This window comes from Antennarius striatus, chromosome 13, assembly GCF_040054535.1.
Source record: "Antennarius striatus isolate MH-2024 chromosome 13, ASM4005453v1, whole genome shotgun sequence".
Lineage (NCBI taxonomy): Eukaryota > Metazoa > Chordata > Actinopteri > Lophiiformes > Antennariidae > Antennarius > Antennarius striatus.
The window spans coordinates 901,565-923,883 of record NC_090788.1 but is presented as its reverse complement, the minus strand read 5'-3'; the positions used below and the strand labels follow the sequence as shown (position 1 = coordinate 923,883).

The following is a 22,319-nucleotide window of genomic DNA, read 5'->3' as shown; positions in this document are numbered from 1 at the left end:
GCTGTTGTTTTCTGTCTTGTTTAACGTGGTTCAACCAGAAAGAGTCGTGATTGGTCGAGGTATCTCAGGGACGTCCCTCCTGGACGCTTCCTGATTCTTGACCCAAACCCAGAACCCCCTGGAGGGACAGATGAACTCTGATTGGTTGAATTTGTGTAAAAGACACCCCTCCTTGTTTTGCGTTGCGTTCGACAACCGGAGAGAGTTTCAGCACGTGTGTGTGTTTGTGTGTGTGTTTGTGTGTGTGTGTGTGTTTGTGTGTGTGTGTGTGTGTGTGTGTCTGTGTGTGTATGTGTGTGTGTGTGTGTGTGTGTCTGATGTTTGCCTTCGGTTCAGGGACGGTCACGGCGGACGACTTATTTTAAAATGTGTTTATTTTAAAGGGTCCAGATAAACACTTGTTTACTGGTGTGATCATCAACAAACAACAAATTGTTTAGAGTTTCTTGACATGAAAATAGATTTATTTACAGGATAAACATGGAACAGCTGATCACATGACTGATCAGTCCAGTTGATAATCTATATGTTAATGATCAGAAGCCGTCGTACAATTTGTTGTCATCGGATTGTTTTTGTTTATTGTTTATTTCTAAGCTGTAAAAAAAAGTCCAACCTGCTAAAATTTCCATTTCATTGAACAAAATTCAAAACCTTTATTTCTTTCACGCATGAAGACACAAATACAGGAAGTCCTCAAGATATGAACAAACGTGCTTCACCATACCTGACGATTATCCTGCAGTTCCCCTTTACGCCACAACCCCCGTCGAGCAGCACCTCCTGCTCTTCCTTCGCTCTACAGGTGAGCTACCTGTATCGTGAAGCTGAGGGGGCGTGGCCTCACACGTATCCTGTAATGTCATATCCTGCCGCCGTGGGCTTCTTGCCCTCTTGGACTCCGGGGGCGCTCACACGTGAGCCGCCGCTGGCACTTCGGACCAGCGTCTGCCCCCTGCTGGCCGGGTGGACGCCCCCCACTTGCAGGGTGGGGTTGCGGTAGGTCTGCGTGGTCGTTCTTACCCCCGCCCCGAGCATCCCACCCCCCGTCGGATAGGGATACCCTCCGGCGTAGCGCCGGCTCCGCCCGCCGTCCTGTTCCTCACAACAGGACGCGCACAGCAGCCCCCCCCCCAACACGGAGAGCAGCGCCGCCGCCAAACCGACGTAGAGACACTCCCCCAGCTCCGACTTCATGCTGGCGGGGAGGTTGGGCCGGTAGAAGGTCTGCACCACCTCGTGAGTCGTCCACGCCACCGGGATGAGCGCCAGGAAGCCCGCCACCAGGAACAGCACGCCGCTGGCGCCGGCCACGCGACTCTTCGCCGCGCCCGCCCCCTCCAGGCAGAACGTGCACTGCATCCCCAGGACCGCCGTCGCCACGGCGAGGAAGGACACAACGATGGAGATGACCATGAGGGCGCGGGACGCCTGCAGGTCGGAGGGCAGCGCCAGCAGGGAGTTGTAGGTCTCGCACTGGAAGGTGCCGGTGCTCTGGTAGACGCACTCCATCCACAGCCCCCCCATGGTGTCCACCGCCGTCACGATGTTGGAGCCGATGTGGGCCGAGATGCGCCAGTACGGCAGCACCGTGGCCACCAGCGTTCCCAGCATTCCCAGCAGGCCCAGGAAGAAACCCATCAGCTCCAGGGCGGCTGACGCCATGACGACAGCTGTGACGAGACACAGGCGCAGAGGTGAAGGTACCGGCGCAGTCGAAGCTACTACCAGCTACATTTTTAAGCTAATTATACGTTTAAGATAATTACAACTGGGGTTTGATCTTGAGTTGTGATTGGATGTAAGAAGAATATCCAACACCCCAGGCTAATGATGCTAACGCAGCCTCATTGGTTGGTTTACTTACTGACAGTTTCTGCTCAAACAAATATTCCCGCCAAAAATTAGTAGCTTAGCCAGCGAGCTAATTGTTGGTTATTCTAAATCAACACAAATTTAACCCCACATGCTAGCAACTGCTGAATATTTTAGCATGCTAATTTGGTGACAAGACATACTCCTAAATAGTGACGCTTATTCAAACAAGAAACTGATTAGCTTTGTTAGCCCGCTAACCGTCTAGCAGGCTAATTTAAAGAAGCGTCATGCACCAGCGGTTTGTTGAACTAGGTTAGCTGCGTTAGCTCGGTCTGTGGTATTGATCGGTCCGCCTCCTTATCAGATAATCAATAACTCATCTGGGTGACTGTCTGTTGACAAAGCCCCACCCCCAAGCCTGCCAAAACAACACAAATCAAAGTTTCTCCACATCGACCAATCAGAGGGGGTCAAATAGTCTCCAAACCGACGAGGCGTTCAGGTGAAGTCAGGAAATCTCAGCTCTGGCTGTCGTTACCTGGGGGTTGAAGCTGCCGCCGCCGGACCGGGTCAGGACGTCCGTTAGCTGAGGAAGAGGAGGAGGATGAAGGCACCGGTGGCGTGTTGGTTCGTCGGTCGCTGCTAGTTGACCGTCGGGTGATCTAAACAAACATCCAGTGGGGTGTCCGGGGGGTCGGATGAGTGGTCGTATTCCGGTCCGGGTCGGATGCTCTGCTGTGGGATCCTAGTCCTCCCAGTCCGTTCACCTCCTGTGGGGGACGTGAGCCTCAGCGCCGTCACCCGCCGGGTTAATCATTGTCTGGAGGGTCGGCGGCGGCGAATCCGACCTGGAAACAAACAGGTTGTTTTTAAAAAAAATTAATCTGAGAAATAATCCCCCCTGAAGAAACGAGGAAAGAAGTTTATTTTATTTTTTTTATTTTCATCGTCTTCATCATGTCGACAGTAAAATGTAGCAAAATCTATACTCCTGCCAGCAATGCTAATCTAGAAGCTAACAGACGTACGCTCTCTGTTCAGGGTGGAGCAACAGGGCCTCCAGCCAATCAGCTCCATTTGAAGTTTTAACTTTTATAGTCATTTTTTAATTCAATTAAAAAATTCCAATTAATTTTTTTTTAAATTCACCATTGGGACACAAAATTAGGTAAAATTTTAGCATTGATTTTAGTATTGATCATCATCATCCTCATCAGGAGCTAATGCTACGAACCGTTAGCGTGGCTCCAGAAGGTGGACCCGGACTCCTGCTCTTCCCAGAGTTCCGGTGTCATCTGGACCGTCGGCGTCGGGTCGGTGGTCCGGTTTGCTGCTGCTCCGGTCCTGGAGCCGGAGCCTGTTGGTTCTAATCCCTCACGTAGCAGCAGCATCATAATGGGATTAGCATGTAATCCGGTCACTTCCCCTGCGTGGAATGGATTGAATGTTTTCTCCACAGGCGGACGAACAGTGGGCCTTTATTAGGACCCACAGAGGTCCATTCTCTGGACTCGTGTGACTCGCCGGTTCTGTGGAGAACAAAAGAACAGAGGTTACGTAACTTTATGCTAATCTCAATACAAATCTGACAAATTAGCATCAGCGCTAACCAGGGCTTTGTTAGCTCGCTAACTGTCCAACAGGCTAATGCTAAATAACTGCTGCTTTAATAAAAATCTCAAACCAATATATTAAATGTTCAGGAGGCTAATTTAGAGTCAGCTCAAACATTAGCCTCAATGCTAACCAAAAGATGTTTAGCCACATTAGCGACTGCTAAATCAAATTGTTTTGATCGGTTCATTTAAAACAGATCAATTTAAAAATAATTCAAGAATGTAAACAGTTTTTACACATTTACTTAATTAAATTTAAATTATGCAATAAATTTCTTTTTATTGTTAGTTTAACTTCATCCATAATGAGTCAGTAATGACTCATCAATAAATAAATACCGTCTGGAAAATATTCAAATAAAGTTCTTATCAGAAGGAAATCTCTCTGCTCTCATTTATTTACAATTGATAAATATTAATAAACTCTTTAATGTTTAAAGATTTAGAGTTTTTAATTGTAGTACTGAAAATTTTTGTTGCAGCTGTTCTGAGAAATGTTCCCTGGTGAGTTTTCCTACTTTGAATGGGTTTTGTTTGTTTGTTTGTTGTTTGTTTGTTTTGATGTCAGTAGAGTATTTATTTTTAAAACCATCAAGTTGTGTGAAGTGTGTGGGAGGAGCCGGGTGTAGTTCCCCCCTGGAGCCACTAGGTGGTGAAGATGAGTCGGTTACACGGACGTGTGGCGGGTCGGAGGACTTTTTAAATTCATGTTAGATTCATAATTTATTTTTTGTTATTTGTAACTGTAAAGTAAATCATAAATATATTTTTGTAAAAACTGCAGTGTTTAACTGTGAAGTAACCATAGAGATTTTTTTAAATTTATGAATGTTGAGTAATTCCTTGAAAATTCTTTTTCATTATCTAACAAATCCAAAAATAATCCGTTGTGGTCAATTTTAATCTGAACCACGGGGGGGCGATGACCGAAAATAACAACGATGAAAACGAATCATGGCTCATCTCTTTCGCGGTAAAGTTGTCAAACTAGGCCACGCCAAGCGGTAGACAAATTGACCAATCGTATTGTTCGCTTGTGTGGAGTTATGGCTCAACTAACCAATCAGAACTGGTTACAAAAAAAATCTGTTGAGAAAGTTTAGCCCCGCCCACAAAATGACAAATATGAGAATAAATGGTCTCCGCGGGGTCACGTGACGACCCTAATCACATCTATCGATCGTTATGATTGGTTAGATCCTGCTTCTTTACATCCAATGTGTTTCAAGGATCGTATATATTAATGTAAACAGACTAAATCCGGATTGAAATTGGTTTCAAGGAATCTCATGCGAAACGTCATTTGGATTTTGTACAATTTTACTCTCATCTTGTTCTTGAAAAAAAGTAAATTATTTTAATGTGTAAAGAAATAGAATAATAAAAGAATAGACTCAATTCTTCAGTTCGGCTTTGATAAAATGTTTTAAATATAATTTTATATGTATTATTTTTTCACTTTTATCTGTTCTTGGTCGAGTTTTCCTGTTGAAGCCTCCACCGCCACGCAAGATAAAGAACACCGGGTGCAGTGATCTAAACAGGGCGTGTTATTGGGAGAAATGTTGTTCTATTTTTGTTTTTATTTACGCCGAATTATAAACAACCCCCCACTGATTGAGAAATATCGCTGAGTCACGCTACGTGAGTCACGTACCGGACGGAATCACGAACGCCGCCTCAAATTCCGGTGCTCCAAACGGGGTACGTCACTGAGAGCCGCGCTCCCCCAGGAGGCTCCGCGCTCCAGCCCCTTTGTTCAGTCCAGCCGGTGGGTTGAGTCACGGGGAGGATGTGCTAACCCGGCCGACCAGCACCGCCGTGGGAACACCGACGGGACTCCGTGGAATCACCGGGGAGTCCGAACCGAACCGGAACCGGAGAGGACGGAAAAGTTGTCTCTGAGGCCGACTCGTCTCGGAAGACACGCCGGACGCGAGCGCTCGTGCTCGGCTAGCGTCGCTGCCTCCGCCCGCAGCAGCCGGAGCGACAGCCGGCGGGCCGGGAGCGAACCCATCACCGGGCTGCCGCCGCCGTGACACGGATCACCCACGAGGACGCTCAGCATCCATATTTGCATCCAGGGAGTGGCAGCCGGGAGGAGGCGTGGAGGCGGGCCGGCGGTTCCGACACCCCGGACTCCGAACACCCCCATTAGAAGGTGAGGCTTTTCTCCCCATTTTTGGGCTTTGATGTCTTTTTTTTTTTTTTGCAGGGAGGGGTTCGAGTGGTGGGGCGGGGGGGGGAGCACGCTGCCGCAGTCCTGCAACAATGGATCAATGGATGTTGGGTTGGGATGCGCAGGATCATCATCTGATCCTGGTTCTGTTCAGATCTGATCTCCATCAGAAAAGCGGGTTAATCCGAATTAATCCGTTGACATTCAGATTTACCCCCCCCCCCAATCCGGATCAATAGGATGAGTCTGATGGAACAGGTTCAGGCTCCAGATGTGAACCAGATGTGATGTTAAGGCCGACATTAGCTGCTGGTGTCACGGTTGGATGACGGGTCGGATGACCGGTCGGATGACTCAGCATGACGTCACCTGTGCCTCAGTAGGTGAGGCACAGGTGACCCAGACGAAAACGAGGCCGAAGGTCATACGTGAGAGCATCCGGTCCCGCCTTGCTCAGAGGCACAGCGGCGCCTTTAGCTCCACCCACTGGAGGTTTTGTTTGTTTGTATGTATTAAAAGTGTTTTTCCAGCTGTGCTAATGTTAATATTAGCTACATGACCAGTGGCGAGGGGATTGTCCAATATTTACCCAGCAGCCAATCAGCATAGATCTCTGCTCTCATTGGTCCAATCCAACCAAGCCTGACTTCCTGTGTGTTTTGTTTGTTTGTTTGTTTGTTTGTCCGTCCTCAGCGGCGGGACATGGACGCCCCCCTCCTCTTCTAGTCCCGACCCGCGAACCTTCGTCACCCGGGACCAGGACTTGTCCACCTGCTACGCTAGCATGAACATGCTGAAGTCCAGCGGGCTGAAGATCCCCGGCCGGGGCCCCAAACATTCCAGCCCGGTGGGACGGACCTCAGTGGGCGGAGCCTCCAGCCCCGTTGTCCCCAAAGAGAGTGAGTTACTTCCTCCTCGTGACCTGATTGGACGACGGCGTTTCTTTCATTTTAGACTGAATTTATATCATATTTATATAAAGGCACAATAAAGTTACATGTGCTAACGCTAGCTACTGCTAGCTACAGTCTTTCCTCTGGTGAAACATGCTAACGTTAGCTACACTGTTTTTCTAGGTGTTTCTTTAGACTAGGTGTGCTAACGCTAGCTACTGTGGTTTTCCAGGCCATTCTTCTGGTGAGACATGCTAATGTTAGCCACATTTTTTCGTTTTTTCACAGTCTTTCGTTAAAGCTAACCTCAATTTAGCAATGATAGCTTATATTACCTTTACTTTATCTGTGGTGGCTAACTTTAGCTCACGTTAGCAGACCTCTGCTAGAGTAACTTTTATGTTTCTGAACGTGTTCTACGGCGTTTTCACATAAAAGAGTTAGCGTTAACGTTAGCGTTAGCGCTGAGCTCCATCCTTTGTGTATAAACAGGATGTGAGTAAACAAACGACTTCCTGTTGTAAACTATTAAACCACAGGGAAGCGTTTGGATGAGTTCCAGCCTCGGATCAGTCTGGAAGAGTTTAGGATCGGCTTCAGGAGGGATTAGAACAACAACAACAACAACAACAACAACAAACAAACAAACTTCAAATGAATTTAAGATATCTCTGTGTGCTCCTGATTGGATGTCAAAGCCTGGCTCGTGACCTTTGACCCCCTGTGGTCGCAACACGACGGCCACGTTTCTATTAATGTCTTTATGGAAATTTAAAAAAATGTATTTGATGGGGGGTTTTTGTTTGTTTCTTTACAGAAAATTTGAACAATTTTTAAAACGAGAATTCAAATCTCGAGATCTTTTTCCACGTTTCTCGTGAGAACCTCATCCTCCTCTTCCTCTGGAATTCCTGTCAACATGACACGCATGTCTCCGCCTCTGATCGTGTGTGTGTGTGTGTGTGTGTGTGTGTGTGTGTGTGTGTGTGACTCAGAGGGTTAGCGTAAACACTGGCTGTGTTTAACATCTGTTATTACTTCAGTGGGCGTCCAATGACGGTTCAGACCCGGCTGTGAGGTCATGTGGCCGTTCTCCAACCGACAGTAAAGGTTCTGACCTTCTTATTTTTAGTTAACGTTAGCACGGCTAGCCTGCAATAGCACCTGATCAAACACTACTCTTACTATTACTGTTAATAAGAAGATAATCTTAGCATTACAGCTAACTTTAGCATGTCTCTATCCTGTTCCTGTTGGATAAGTGAAGATAACTTTGTTTTTCTTCATAAAGATAGCTTAGCGTTTTACCAGCATTAGCATCAACAAATAGCTAGCCACTGATTCTGAATTTTCTTAGCAACATGCTATTAAATGTTTTTATTTAAAGAAGTGTTGCGTTTATTTAAATGAAACATGCAGACTTGAACGTCATCTGCGTACGTTATGACATCACTACGTTATGACATCACTACGTTATGACATCATTACGTTATGACATCACTGCGACCCGTCTGTCAGATGTGACGTCGGATGTCGGCTCCCTTTCTTGTGTGAAACGCCCTCCAGTGCAGAACACATGACAGAAGCTAATCAATGAAGCTAACAGCCCCTCCATCTGTTAGCGTCCAGCTGCTACGGCTAACGGCTAACCAGTGAACCCAGTTCAGACCAGCAGCAACAGCAGGAGCGTTTGAGGGAAACCATCACGGATGAGAGGAACGAGGCCAGAGGAGGAAGAGAGGGTGGAATCAAAGTGGGGGGGTTGTGATGAGGGGTTGGAGGGGAGGGCTGCGGGGCTTTTTTTGTGTGCCGCTAATGAATGGTGGGATTCAGGCGGCGGTGGGCGGGGCAACACACAATAGTGAAAGTAAAGCCTGTGTTTCCAGGCTTCCTCCTGCCCGGATCCTTTCTGCCCTCGTTCTTTGGTTGCCGCGGCAACCCCAATCATGAGTTAGCTCAGGTTCTACCGCTAACGCCACACCGAGCCGGTTAGCGACTCTCAGAGCGAGGACGGACGTCTATGTAGCATTAGCCCTCAAGGTAAACGGAGTAAATACCAACGCTTTTAGCTAAGAAGCTAACTTAACGCTACGCTAAACAACGGCTGACGAGGTCAGAGTTCGGATTCGTTATAGTTTAAGAAATGGGACACATCCACATCCAACTTTTCCCTCCAAATTTCTTGGTTTCCATGGTGACGGGTGATGAACCCAGCTCTCAAAACGTCATGAAACACTGAAAGTAGACAAAGGGGCGGGGCTTGACTTCCAATCAGCGGATGAGAACCTATGATTCACCACTCCTGTTTTATTCTCAATGTTTTTGTTGTTGCTGTTGCAAATAAAGCTAACGGCGCTAAAGAGGCTAACAGCTATTGGTGTTCTTGTAGCTCAAAATGAAGCAAAAGACAAAAGTTTTCTCAGACTGAGACAAAAACTGATGAATTAAACCTCTTTAAAATAATAAATATTGATAACTAATAAAATAAAATTTAATTCTGCTGACGACGGTCGAAAACGTGAAGCTAGCATCGGGTCGAATCCCCTTTTTGAAGACGCCGTTGGAGCGAAAGCGTCTGGCGTTACAACATATGGCAGCTGTTGAGGCGTGAAGCAGGAGCATCAGGGCCCTGGGGGGCCCTGAAGGGCCCTCTGGGGGGGTCGGGGAGACGGGCCTGGCACCGACCGACTTCTGCTGGCGGGGGCGGCGCATGCTAACGGCGGCGTTCGTTGTGGTGATGATGATGTTCTCACAATGTAGGCAGTGTGTGAGGCTTCAGTGGGGGAGGGGGGTTTCTGGGGAGGATGGGGGGGTACAATACGTCGCATTCATGTATGTCGGATGTCACGGATGCACACATGACGGACGTCTTCTCCTACAGATTGTCCGGTGAAGTCGGCGACTCCGCCCCGCCTCTCGGAGGAGGGCGACGACGTTCTGGGCGACTTCGCCGTGGGGGAGCAGGTGTGGGTCAACGGGGTCAAACCGGGGGTCATCGCCTACCTGGGGGAGACGCAGTTTGCCCCGGGGCAGTGGGCGGGGGTGATCCTCAACGACCTGGTGGGTAAGAACGACGGGTCGGTGGGCGGCGTGCGCTACTTCGAGTGCCAGCCCCTCCAGGGCATCTTCACCCGCCCCTCCAAGCTCAGCAGGCAGCTGGGGGGGGAGGGGAGCGACAGCCTCTCCACAGACTCCACCCACACCCAGCAGGCCGCCACCCCCTCTGGCCAGCGGGTGGTGGTGCCACTCAGGGAGGGGCTGCTCAACAGCGCCGTGAAGACAGGAAACGAGTCCGGATCCAACATGTCCGACAGCGGCTCGGTGAAGAGGGGCGGAGACAAAGACCTCCGGGTGGGAGACCGCGTTCTGGTGAGTCCAGGTTCACACAGTGAAACAGTCCAGGTTCACACCTGAAACAGTCCAGGTTCACACAGTGAAACAGTCCAGGTTCACACAGTGAAACAGTCCAGGTTCACACAGTGAAACAGTCCAGGTTCACACAGTGAAACAGTCCAGGTTCACACAGTGAAACAGTCCAGGTTCACCATCATTGGTTCAGATGCTTTGGGGAAGAGCGATGATGTCAGAGGTGATCTGTGTATATCTAGTGTGTAACCAGTGTGTGTGTGTGTGTGTTTCATGAGTTAGGAGAAGGAATGTGAGGTTGTTGGTTCGATTCCCCCCCGGCTTCCCTTCGCATTAATGGATCGATGTCATGTGACACGAGGCTGACCCCTCCCCTCTCAGTTTCTCTTCTGTTTTGACCGCGTTCGATCGTCGGCGTCGGCTCGAGTTTCTTTCCATTAACTGATGGGTTCAGATCCGTCAATACCGTAAATCAATACCGTAAATCAATACCGTAAATCAATACCGTAAATCACTCCAGATTCCTTTCAGCACTTAAGAGACGAGACACCGACACATCGACCAGTGGAGCCATCCGTCCACTAAGCTCCGCCCACGTCACCCATCCATCCTATCGGACGCAGTCCAGATAAAGTAGGACTTTATCGTCACGTTTGCTGGTTAGTTTAATGAAAGGGTTCGTCTCTCGTTCTGATTACAACAAGTCCTCAACATACGAACACACCTTCCTAGAGGTTGTTCATAAGTTATTTATTAAATCTCAATCTTGAAACTCCATCTGAGGTCATTTAAATGGCGTTACCTAGGGCGACCTTATTGACTCCGCCTCCGACTGAAACATATCCGCCCTCTGCGTCCCAGGTGGGCGGGTCTAAGATGGGCGTGATCCGCTACATCGGGGAGACGGACTTCGCCAAAGGGGAGTGGTGCGGAGTGGAACTGGACGAGCCTCTGGGGAAGAACGACGGGGCGGTTGCCGGCACGAGGTACGCAAGCGTAGCTCCGCCCTTTCCTCCTCTGACAGGAAGTGGATGAAACGTCTGTGGATCTACTTCCTGTTTGCAAGACTTTTTCACTTTTAGGAGTCGGTTCCTGCTTCCAGACGTTTTCTTCACTTGTTAGCGAGTGTGCTAGCCTCAGCTAGCCTCAGCTAGCCGCTCCTGGACGCTAACTAATGCTAGCCTCTTCGTCCTCCCTTCCTCCTGCAGGTACTTCCAGTGTCTTCCCAAGTTCGGGCTGTTCGCTCCGATCCACAAGGTGATCCGGATCGGCTTCCCGTCCACCAGTCCCGCTAAGGCCAAGAAGAGCAAGCGGGTGGCGATGGGGGTGTCGTCTCTGGCCCACAGCCCCAGCAGCTCCTCCATCAGCTCCGTCAGCTCCGTGGCCTCGTCTGTCAGCGGCCGGCCCAGCCGTGCTGGACTGGTAAGGCCCCGCCCACGTCACATGACCATTATTATTGTTATTACAATATTATTATTATTATTATTATTTGCACATTAAATTTGCATATTTTTCATTTAAACTTATTTAATTTTTTCCATTGCTGAAAAAAATTTTGGTTAAAGTTTGATCAGATTTATCAATAGATTAATTGATCAGGTCAGTTCAGATTGGTTGACATTATTAATATTCTATTTATTAAGTGGGTTTCTCCTCAGAGCTCCCTCTAGTGGCCCAGTCAGACACAGCATCAGTAATCCGAGGTGATTTTTTTTTTAATGCTTGGGTCTGGACTCCCCCACAGCTGACGGAGACGTCGTCCCGCTACGCCCGTAAGATCTCGGGGACCACCGCCCTGCAGGAGGCGCTGAAGGAGAAGCAGCAGCACATCGAGCAGCTGCTGGTCGAACGCGACCTGGAGCGGGCCGAGATGGCCAAGGCCACCAGCCGCATCGGCGAGGTGGAGAAGGAGCTTAGCGCCGTCAAGGTGCAGCACCTGCAGGTGGGGGAGCCCGTCCGGGATCGGGGTCATGACCCCGTGACCCCGTGATGACCCGCTGACCGTGTCTGTGTCCGCAGTACGTGACGGAGAACGAGAGCAGCCTCCAGCAAGTCGGCGCCATGCTGGCCTCCGCCCAGAAGGATAAGCTGGAGCTTGCCAATCAGCTGGAGGAGGAGAAGAGGTGTGTGGTCGTCATGGTAACGGCGTTCCGTCAGACAAGAAGTTGCTCCGTGCTGATTTGTTAAATGTGGTGGATTCACAGGAAGGTGGAGGACCTCCAGTTCAGGGTGGAGGAGGAATCCATCACCAAAGGAGACCTGGAGGTACGTCTGGTCGCCATGGATACGGAGGCAGGGGCGACGCCCAGCTCGTGATGTCATTAGAAGCTCTTCATTCAGAGGATTTGGGATTTATTTATTCATTCAGGGATTTAGTTTCCACTGTTTTTATTGTGATGTGTGTGTGTGTGTGTGTGTGTGTGTGTGTGTGTGTGTGTGTGTGTGTGTGTGTGTGTGTGTGTGTGTGTGTGTGTGCGCGCGCGCGGGTCAATAATAATGATAATAATAATAATAATAGTAATAAGAATAATAGAAATAATGATAATAATAATAATAGTAATAATACGTCCTCTAATAACACAAATCCTTTATAATACCTGTATATGAATATTTAGATAAAATGCTCAGCCGTTAATTTATTATTATTATTGCTTTTATTACCACTATTATTGTTTTATTATCATTACTAATATTTAATTATTAGTATCATCGTTTTTATTATCACAACTACTACTGTCTTTATTATTATTATTCATCTTCTGTTGAGGCTCCTCATTGGCTGCTGGGTGTAAACAAACATGCTCTGCTACCCCCTGGTGGCGACATCAGGAAGTGCTGGTTTTCCCCTGTGTTTGCTTGTCACACACAAACAAACAAACAAACAAACCCCTTCAGATGTTGATGCAGAGTCAGGATATTTCCCTCCTTCATTTCTCAAACCTTTCTTTAATTTCTCAGGCAGTCGTTTGCGTTTCTGAAGGAAGTTTAATAGTTTAAAGTTCAGTTGAACTTTAACTCTGGTGGTGACACTAGTCTGAATCGTTAAAGTCAACAAGGATTGACAAACAAACCTTTGATCAACATGAACAGCCAATCAGAACACTCAGAAACGACTTGACAGCATGTCAGTAGCGTTATATCCATAAGCTTCTCCTCTTCCTCAGACCCAAGTCTTCCTCTCCTCATCCGATCTTCATTCCCGCTCCTCTTCCTCTTCAGTCTGTTCTTCTTCCTCTCTGTCCTAGACTCAGAAGAAATTGGAACACGCCCACATTCGCCACCTGGAGCGGAGTCTGCTGCTCGAAAAGTCGAGAGCAGAGACGCTCCAGAGAGACTTAGAGAAGACGAGGGTAAACATCTCCATCCCTCTGCCTGCAGCCGCCGCCCCGCCAGCTTCTGTGGGCTGCTCTGCTCAAACCAGGCTCCGCCTTTGACCTCTGACCTCAGAGGAATTCTGAGAGACGTTTCCTCATTTTTATGGTTGAAAAGTTTCCAGAAAAGTTCATCAGAATCACAAATAAAACTTCTAGAGTCTAATAAAGTAGAGGGTTGAGGTTCTAGCGTTCAGAAAAACTTGAAAAGTAGTGTTAGCTGCTAAAGTTAGCCCGCCTCCTGCCCACCGAGAGAGAAAGTAGTACCTCGAGATACGAGCCGTCGCTCTGTCCATATTTTTGTTTGACATAGGAGTGAAAATCTGAGATACGAGTCGTGATTCGCCCCCGCTAGTTGATGGATGGATACGACATCAGTGAGACCGGATCTCGTTCTCACTGGTGGAGTAAAGACGTAGCTCGTGTGTTCTGGTGACTTTTGCGTTTTCATTTTTTATCATGGTTTACATAACTTATATAATTAATTAAACAGGTAAAATCTGCGTGTCTATTGGTTGATAAAATATGTTTTGTTCATAATTTGCTTATGTTTAAAACGCGAAACCAAAAAAACTCGTATCTCGAGGTTCTCTTGTAAACATTCCCCCAAAAAAGTAGTTCCTGCATGAAACTAGCGGCTCCTGACCGCTAGTTTCGACCAGCGAGTCGTCCGTCAGACGAATGTCCGCAGTAAGATGTGCTTCTGCCAACAGGGAGGGGTTACTCCTGACGCAGCGCCGCTGAGGTGGGGTAAGAGAACCAAGGTGAAACAGAACGATCCGATCTCCTCTGCCAATGAGATTCTCTCTCTCCTCCTGCGTGCTGTAATCTGATTACTATTCTGGACTGAGTCCAGTAGAGCCTGTGAGGTTCTCTCTGTCCGCCGCTGGACGGATGGAGGTCGGTTTCTGCCTGCTTGGCTGCTTCTAGTCGACCTGAATGGCTGCTTCTGCACCGATGTTTGGACGGTGGCACATTGACGCTCCTTCCCAATATGGTCGAACACGAGTACCACGAATGTCCAACCAACCAAAACTAGTAGCAAGCGCTGCCAAATGTCATCAAATGTGCGCAATTTGTCACCGTCCATTCCATGTTGTCATTTGCTGTTACGGTATATTTCCTGGAATGCAGCAGTTCTTGCAAGAACTTGCCAGGTTTCCCTCTGATTTCCCGTTTCCTGAAGCGTTAGCCGTTTCTTCTTTGTGAACGTCAATGGTCTTCCTGAAGGGCATTCCTCTTTCCCCCATCAGCAAACCACCGTGGAGGAGCAGAGTCGCATCGTCCAGCTGGAGGAGGAGCTCAGCCTCCGCAAAGCCGAGATCCAGAGCCTCCAGGCTCAGCTCCTAGGCCCCGACGACGGCCGCGCCACCCCTCCAAGGTCCGGCGGCCAATCGGAGACCCTCCTCCTGCGGGAGCAGCTGGCGTCGGCGGGACGCGAACACTTCAAGGAGAGCAGCGAGCTCAAGGAGAAGTACGAGACGGCGTTGGCGGCCAGTCGGCAGGAGGTGGAGTCTCTGAAGCTGACGGTGGAGCAGAAGAACCAGGACGTCAGCGAGCTGAAGCAGAGAGTCCAACAGGCCGGCAAGGAGAACGTGGAGATGATGGACGCCTGGAAGGTGGGCGGACTTCGTACCGGCATTTTATTGGTCACAGTACTCCATTTTGAGTCTTGGAGCCAATCAGTTTAAAGTGTCTTTGACCAATCGCTGAAAGTTCCAACTACTTCCTGTTTCCAGCGTATAGTGGCCACTTTAGGTACTGCATCTTTTACATGTAAAGACTCTGCTAGTCAGAAGCACAGCGATCCCTTGTTACTCGCGGTTGATGCGTTCCAGGACCACCCACGAAAAACAAAATCACGTGATAAAGCGATAAACTATTTTATTATTTACGATAATTTAAATGTTTCTGAACCCCCTCCCCATACTGATATTAAACCACCTTCCATCTGTATTACCTTTAAAACACTCTGATAGGCTGTTTAAAGCACTTTTGTGTCTTAAGGAAATCCAAGACTCACGGAACGTAGCGCACTTCAGGATGCCGTCAGCCAATAGGATGCGGGTACGGTGTCACGTGACTGCCCACTAAAAATGCATCTATAAGCAGGAATAAAGCGAGGGATTACTTTACTACCTGTTCCCAGCCTCCAGTGGCCACTTTAGGTACTGCATTATTTACATGTAAAGGAACTGCTAGTCAGAAAAGAGTATTTGTAGTCCTGTAGATGCAGATTTTTAACCTTCAGGATGTTGGAGAAGTTTAGAGAAGGTATCTTGGTGGTCTAGAGAAATCCTAGGATAGGATACCCAGAGAGGAACCAGTGACGTTAGACTGGAGTCCCCATGGACGCTGATGATGTTGTGATCTCCAGTGAAGGTAGGGAGCAGGTGGACCAACATGTCCAAAGGACTTTGATGGTTTGGACACATCCAGAGGAGAGATGGTGAGATAGTTGGTGGAAGGGTGATGAGGTAGACATGAGGGCAGTTGGAGGATGGAGAAGATTGGCTGATTTGCTGTGGCGACTCCTAACGGGACACGCCCACAAGAAAAAGAAGAAGTTGGTTGAAGGTTCCTGATCTCTTCCCCTGCAGGTGAAGTTCGATTCCTTGGTGGGCGACCACCAGCGGTCCCTGGAGGACCTGAAGGCCTCCTTGAGTCGGGATCCTGCTGCTCCGGCGGGGCAAGACCAGGACGCCCAGGAGCTGAGGGCCACCCTGGAGGCCCTGAAGATGGAGCACCAGCTGGAGATGGAGAACCTGAAGGCCAAACACAAGATCGAAGCCGCCGTCCTGACGAAGGAGCGCGAGGACCTCGCCGCCCGTCTCCAGGACCCGGTGTGGAGGAGCGAGGCGGAGGCCAAGGTCAGCCGGCAGGCGCTGGAGGACGCCGCCGAGAAGCTCCAGCAGACGGAGCGCAGGCTGGAGGAGGCGGAGCAGCTGAGGGCGGAGCAGGAGAAGAACGCCGGCGAGCTGCGAGGGCGGCTGGAGCACATGAAGGAGCACCAGGCCCTGCAGGAGGTCCAGGTCCAGAAGCTGGAGGAGAAGCTGAGGGTGACGGCCAACCAGCTGCAGGCCGTCCAGGCCGACCGCTACTCGTCCCGCGACGCTAACGTGAGTAGCCAATCAGAAGACCTCCTGTGATCATGTGATCGTCAAGACCCCGCCCCTAACAGGTGACCCATTCCAGGTGATCGAAGACAACGAGATCTCCGACGAGAAGATGAGGCTCACGCAGAACACCGAGGGTGAGTCAGCACCACTGCATCCGACCAGCATCCAACCGACATACAACCAACATACAACCAGCATTCAATCAACCAATATACAACCAACATACAACCAAAGTCCAATAATCAAACAACCAACATCCATACAACCAATGTTCAACCAACATCCATCCAAACAACATCCAATCATCATCCAACAACATAGAACCAACATTCAACCAACCAACATACAACCATCCAACCAACCATCATTCATCAACCAACATCCATCCAACCATCATTCATCCAACCAACATACAACCATCCATCCATCACCAATCCAACCTTCCAACCATCATTCAACCATCATCCATCCAACCGTCATCCATCCAACTATCATCCAACCAACATCCAACCATCATCCATCCATTATCCATCCAACCATCATCCATCCAACCATCATCCATCCATCATCCATCTATCATCCATCATCCGTCCATCATCCATCTATCATCCATCCATCATCCATCTATCATCCATCCATCATCCATCTATCATCCATCCATCATCCATCTATCATCCATCCATCATCCGTCCATCAGCCATCTATCATCCATCCATCATCCATCTATCATCCATCTATCATCCATCCATCATCCATCCATCATCCATCTATCATCCATCCATCATCCATCCATCATCCATCCATCATCCGTCCATCATCCATCTATCATCCATCCATCATCCATCCATCATCCATCCATCATCCGTCCATCATCCATCTATCATCCATCCATCATCCATCCATCATCCATCCATCATCCATCCATCCTCCATCCATCCATGGAGACGTTAAAGTTTCTTTTTCTTCATCTTTAATCTAAATTTCTTATTTTTTGTCTCTTTTGAATTTTTCCAAACAAACTTCCAACATTTTAAACTTAAAGGATTTCTTCACTTCGTTTGATTTCATTTTCTTGACTGTCTTCTCTGATTGGCTCCAGAATCTTTGTTTGTTTGTTTGTTTGTTTGTTTGTCTGATGAACGAGTTAAAGGACAGTAAAACTGTTTTAATGGTGATTCTAGAAACTTTCTCTTTCTCTGTGATTCTTCCTCAGAAACGATGGAGAAGCTGCTGAAGCGGGAGAAGGAGGTGTCGACTCTCACGTCGCAGGTCGAGGGGCTCAAATCCCAGATTGGAGGTGAAGCTGCTCCTCCTGGGAATAACAGTGGGGGATTGTGGGTAATCTGGACGGACTGTCGGAGGTCAGGAACAAAAGCTTTTCTGAGTCGTGACGAGTTCGCCGTGAGGATTGTGTTCATTTTCACCATTATTACACTGAAACCCGTCTTTCTGTCGGATCAAAAGGAACCAGAGCGACAGTTTGAAGACGGCGTGAATAATTAATGAATCCGAGGGAAGAAGTTTCCTTCTTATTACCACGGTTTTCATACATATTTAAATAAATCATGAGCTCATTTTTTTTAAATTCCACGGCAGAAAACTGTAATGGAAATATTAACGTTTGGATTTTTAGCCTCTCATTTCACCGCCGGACGTTTTGTTTCAGCGAAATAAAGTCAGTTAGTTAAAAACGTCGTTGTCAGTCCTCCACGCCAGCAGGGGGCGACGTTCAGGAAACAGATGAGCGCTGCTAATGCAGTTTCAGTGTAGAAACTGTCCTTATTCATCCTGCTATCAATAGTTTTGTAGATTTTCTTTTAATCTCCACTTGTTTTATTTTTATTTGTTTTATTTTATTATTTTGTTGCACGAAGGTTTTATTTCCGTCGACGTTCATGTTAATAAATGACTTTTCCTCAACTTCAGCTCTGGAGGCTAAAGTCCGATTCGGAGAAAAGAGAGCAGAAAGTCTGGCCAAGGAGAAGACGCGTGTGGAGGCGGAGCTGGAGTCTATGACCAAGAAGTCCCATGATGCATCTGGGCAGCTGGTTCACATCAGCCAGGAGCTGCTGAAGAAGGAGAGGTATGGATGTAAGGGGGGGAGGCCAGGTTCACGCAGTGAAACAGTCCAGGTTCACACAGTGAAACAGTCCAGGTTCACACAGTGAAACAGTCCAGGTTCACACGGTGAAACAGTCCAGGTTCACGCAGTGAAACAGTCCAGGTTCACGCAGTGAAACAGTCCAGGTTCACACAGTGAAACAGTCCAGGTTCACACAGTGAAACAGTCCAGGTTCACACAGTGAAACAGTCCAGGTTCACACGGTGAATAGAGTCTGGTATCTTCCTGTTTCTCCAGGAGTCTGAATGAACTGAGGGTTCTCCTCCTGGAGTCTCACCGTCACTCGCGGGACGTGGAGAAGGACCTGAACAGAGACGTTCACAAAGCCGAATGGAGGGTGAAGGAACAGAAGCTTCAGGACGACATCAAGACACTGCGTGAAAAACTTCTCCTGCTGGTGAGAAGAACGTTGGTCTCTCTAATCAAACCAATCCATCGTCGCTTCACATGAAAGATTCACCAGCAGGAGTTTTGTGTTTCAGGGTCGTGAGAGGTCTTCTCCCGACCATCGGCGTTACTCCATGCTGGACCCGTCGGCCGTCGACTCGGAGGTGAGCCGCCTCCGCCAGAGGCTCCTCAGCACCGAGGACGCCCTGAGGAACGCCCTGGAGCACAACCAGCAGGTCGACCAGCTGGTCCAGGCCATGAGGAAGCACCCTGATAAAAGTCCAGTAAGTTAAAGTGTTCATAGAACAGGAAGTCCTCAACGTATGAACAGACTTGTTTCCTGGAGGTTGTTCATAAGTTGAATTGTTTGTAAGTTGTTATTTGTTGAAGTTTAGCATGTAGCTTACCTTTAGAGTCAGCTGTTGATGTTGATGATCCACTGTGGCACGTAGCTGAACTTTAACGAGAAGGAGGAGGAGGAGGTGCTGCTCATTGGGGGTTGCGGCAGAAAGAGGAACTGCAAGATAGTAAATATCGGATATGGTGAAGCACGTTTGTTCGTAAGTTGAGGACTAGCTGGTTTTCCTGTCATTTGACATTTCTTAATTATTACCTATAAAAGCGGAGAGCTTTTAATGGGTCTTATGCGAACAGTTATAGTGCCCCCTGATGTTTTCTGACGGTACTGCACCGTCTTATCAGTTCCGTACAGATTAATAGTTTAATACCTCGCTCTTTATTTCTTTATATATTTGTTCCTTTATTTTCTTAAATTTATACCATAAACAGTGAACTGAACTGAAAACACGTTTTTCTCTTTCAGGCTCACGCTGCAAATTCAGCCAATGGGATTCATCTCCAGAAGTCGGACCGCCCTCCAGATGTTGGTACCCTTTCGTTTCTCTTTGATCGTGATAAAAGTCCCGGCGCTATTCGGACGTCCTGTTCTTGTCCTTCCAGGGTCAACACTGATGCGAGCGCCAGCGACGGAATCTGACTGGTCTAACGTCCGATCGGACGAAAGAACGTTCCACGACTCACTTAATACCAAAATCGCGAACTCCAGTGAATTTTCTTTTGTTGCAGAAAGCACCTATTAGCCAATCATGAAACATCGGACGGACGCGAAGACGGCTGCCGTTGGAGAAGTCGCCGCTAGCTTGAATTTGGATACGGAAGAAAAAGACAACTGATGAAGAAGAGACGTTGGTTTTTGGTTTATTTATTACTTTTTACTCGCTGATAATCCTCTAGGGGGCGCCGTCATTGCCGCCTGACAAACTCTTCGAGGACGACTGTTTTTTTAGGGCTCATTTGTCACCTTCATTAATACCTGATGACAGAAAGGCTAAAGTCTTGACGGTTAGCTCGTGGGTGGTGTTCAAATATTAACCCCCGACACTCCAAACCTGTTTTTGGTGCCTAAAATGACCGAATTCCAGTGTCTGTATCCGACTTTATGCATGAATGAGTTTATAAGACAGACAAACCCTGGAGGTGAAACGGAAACGACAACGAACCTCTGAAGACGGGAAAATTGAAGCTTTTTGTCCACCTAAAAATAAAAAAACACAATTATTTCAGTCTAAATCCGTTTGTGTGTTTATCTCTGGAGGTTGAGGACAGTTTTATTGATAATCTGAGTTTATCGCTAATACATTTAATGCAGTGAATATTTGATGCAGCTGATTTTCACTTATCGTTCCGATGGCTAACATACAGCTAAGTGCTAACACACGTGATAACAGTCGCAGGAAAATAGCAGGTATCTAGAAGTTCACAAAGAGTTCTGTTCTGTACATCTGAAAAGTTCTTTTGCAGGATTTTTGGAACGGATGACGACTCAGCCGATTCCTTTCAGCCAATCAGTCTCAGGATCCATTCGAGTGCCGTTTCCTATCTCTTCACAATTTCTCAATTTTTCCCAATTTTCTTCTGCAGTTTGTCAGCAGGTGAGAGAAAATCTTCAGTTTGTTTAAACTACATTTTAACGTTTTATATCAAACATTAATATTAATGTAAACCTGTGAAAACAGGCCTGAATGTTTGTGGGCCGACAGCAGAGCCCTGAGGAACACCTGGTGTAATGACCGTCCTGATCGGCTTCATTTACTCGACTGTCAGCAACTGTTTGGGGGTTTGAGCATCGTGGAGGTCAAAGGGGAGGAGGAGGAGCCTCTTACTCATTTTTAAAAGCACATTTTAGAATATTACAAAGATTAAAGACAAACGGTTAACAAAGCTAGTTCTGATTGGGCCGGATGTTTTATAACTTAGTGACATCAACCACCCTGTGATGATGTCATTAACGATCAGAGTATTATTTTGTTCTGATGGGCTCCGTTTCTCTCTTCTTCTTTTTTTTAATCCCATGAATTTCTTTTTAATTCTGTTTTTTTTTTATTCTGGACTTTTGGACAGGCGATCTGGCGGCCACCCGGGCCTGAGTTTCTTTGTTTGCCTGTAAAAAAGAGGCCAGCTTTAGCCATGGCGCCGCTAGCTGAACTTGAGCGTTCATCCAAAAGCAAATAAATATTTACTGATGTTAAAAACAAACAAATGAACAAACACAGGGTTGCTAAGCAACAGTCCGACCAAAACAAATTCATTTCATTGAAGGTGCACCTTAGTTTCAATGATATACTTCATTGGGGGGAGGGACGAGTTTAGAGTTTTCCAACATTGGGGGTGGGGGATTAAGCCCCTCCCCCTCCCCCACCCCTCCCCCACCCTTAGGACAACTATGGATCGAACCTGAACCGCTCCCCCATCATCCCCTGATCCACCCACAGGAAGTGAACGTCTGTAAATCATGAACCGTCTCAGGTAAATATTTAGCGCCGCGGAGGCGGCGGCGCCTTCATGTGGCGTCGTCACGGCGATGATGAAACCGCCATGTTTATTCAAACCTTCAAACCTTGGCAGATGTCGGGTCTTATCCTCACATCCAGCCTTTAGCTGGGGGGGCTCGCCGCTTCTGCCGCCGAATTTCTAATTATTTATAGGAGCTAAAATCACAGATTGGGTGTTTTCATGTTTACTCGTGAAACTAATCAGATTACAGTCATGTCCTGGATTTGGATTAGATTTATTTATTCCTGAACTCCAGCCGCTGCAAACACACTTTAGATAAATCCTAAAAATAATCTGAATATGCAATGATTTATTCAAAGTGTCTTTTGAAGCGTTTGCCGTATAATTTGAAATGTAAGTGAAACTAAACAGATTAAAGTGTTTCATGGGTTTGCATTTATTATTGTGACCATTTCTCACTTTAGGAAACCAGATATAATCCTAATCCCAAACAGAAACTGGGACATTCTTGAGAAAAGTTTCAAAAAGATATTTTTCCCTTTTATTCCAGTTGTTTTTAGATGTGTAAAAAGAATACTTTAATAAATTCTGTTTTTGGAATAATTTACCAACACATACTGTATTTCCAACTAAG

At 47.5% G+C, this 22,319-nt stretch overlaps 2 protein-coding genes across 5 annotated transcripts; one reads left to right on the top strand and one right to left on the bottom strand.

Annotated features, from left to right (window-relative positions):
* Positions 1 to 438: 438 nt before the first annotated feature.
* On the bottom strand, positions 439 to 5,231 carry cldn2 (claudin 2). Of its 2 annotated transcripts, XM_068332179.1 has the most exons (4): positions 5,092 to 5,231; positions 3,053 to 3,347; positions 2,357 to 2,666; positions 439 to 1,673 (listed from the first exon to the last, which is right to left on the bottom strand). In XM_068332179.1, exon 4 carries the CDS (start codon positions 1,663 to 1,665, stop codon positions 844 to 846), a length of 822 nt encoding a protein of 273 aa, XP_068188280.1. In that variant the 5' UTR covers positions 1,666 to 1,673; positions 2,357 to 2,666; positions 3,053 to 3,347; positions 5,092 to 5,231; the 3' UTR covers positions 439 to 843. The 2 variants fall into 2 exon arrangements, with proteins under 2 accessions (XP_068188280.1, XP_068188281.1); XM_068332180.1 differs by lacking the exon at positions 5,092 to 5,231 and having other exon boundaries at positions 3,053 to 3,626.
* Positions 5,204 to 21,410, top strand: clip2 (CAP-GLY domain containing linker protein 2). Of its 3 annotated transcripts, none has more exons than XM_068332176.1 (18): positions 5,204 to 5,595; positions 6,307 to 6,512; positions 9,388 to 9,875; positions 10,734 to 10,858; positions 11,081 to 11,294; positions 11,617 to 11,814; positions 11,892 to 11,995; positions 12,077 to 12,137; positions 13,118 to 13,222; positions 14,497 to 14,862; positions 15,844 to 16,362; positions 16,439 to 16,496; positions 17,576 to 17,659; positions 18,289 to 18,445; positions 18,722 to 18,881; positions 18,967 to 19,155; positions 19,695 to 19,754; positions 19,832 to 21,410. In XM_068332176.1, the coding sequence occupies exons 2-18, from the start codon at positions 6,398 to 6,400 to the stop codon at positions 19,841 to 19,843; spliced, it is 3,015 nt and encodes a 1,004-aa protein (XP_068188277.1). In that variant the 5' UTR covers positions 5,204 to 5,595; positions 6,307 to 6,397; the 3' UTR covers positions 19,844 to 21,410. The 3 variants fall into 3 exon arrangements, with proteins under 3 accessions (XP_068188277.1, XP_068188278.1, XP_068188279.1); XM_068332177.1 differs by lacking the exon at positions 13,118 to 13,222 and adding an exon at positions 13,957 to 14,007 and having other exon boundaries at positions 5,206 to 5,595; positions 19,832 to 21,409; XM_068332178.1 differs by lacking the exon at positions 13,118 to 13,222 and having other exon boundaries at positions 5,206 to 5,595; positions 19,832 to 21,409.
* The last annotated feature ends 909 nt before the right edge of the window (positions 21,411 to 22,319 follow it).

Coding starts and splice junctions, on each gene's coding strand:
- cldn2 (XM_068332179.1), bottom strand. CDS start 1,665: ATGGCGTCAGCCGCCCTGGAGCTGATGGGTTTCTTCCTGGGCCTGCTG.
- clip2 (XM_068332176.1), top strand. CDS start 6,398: ATGAACATGCTGAAGTCCAGCGGGCTGAAGATCCCCGGCCGGGGCCCC. Junction 18,446..18,721: donor GAGCTGCTGAAGAAGGAGAG/GTATGGATGTAA, acceptor CTGTTTCTCCAG/GAGTCTGAATGAACTGAGGG. Junction 19,156..19,694: donor AGCACCCTGATAAAAGTCCA/GTAAGTTAAAGT, acceptor TTTCTCTTTCAG/GCTCACGCTGCAAATTCAGC.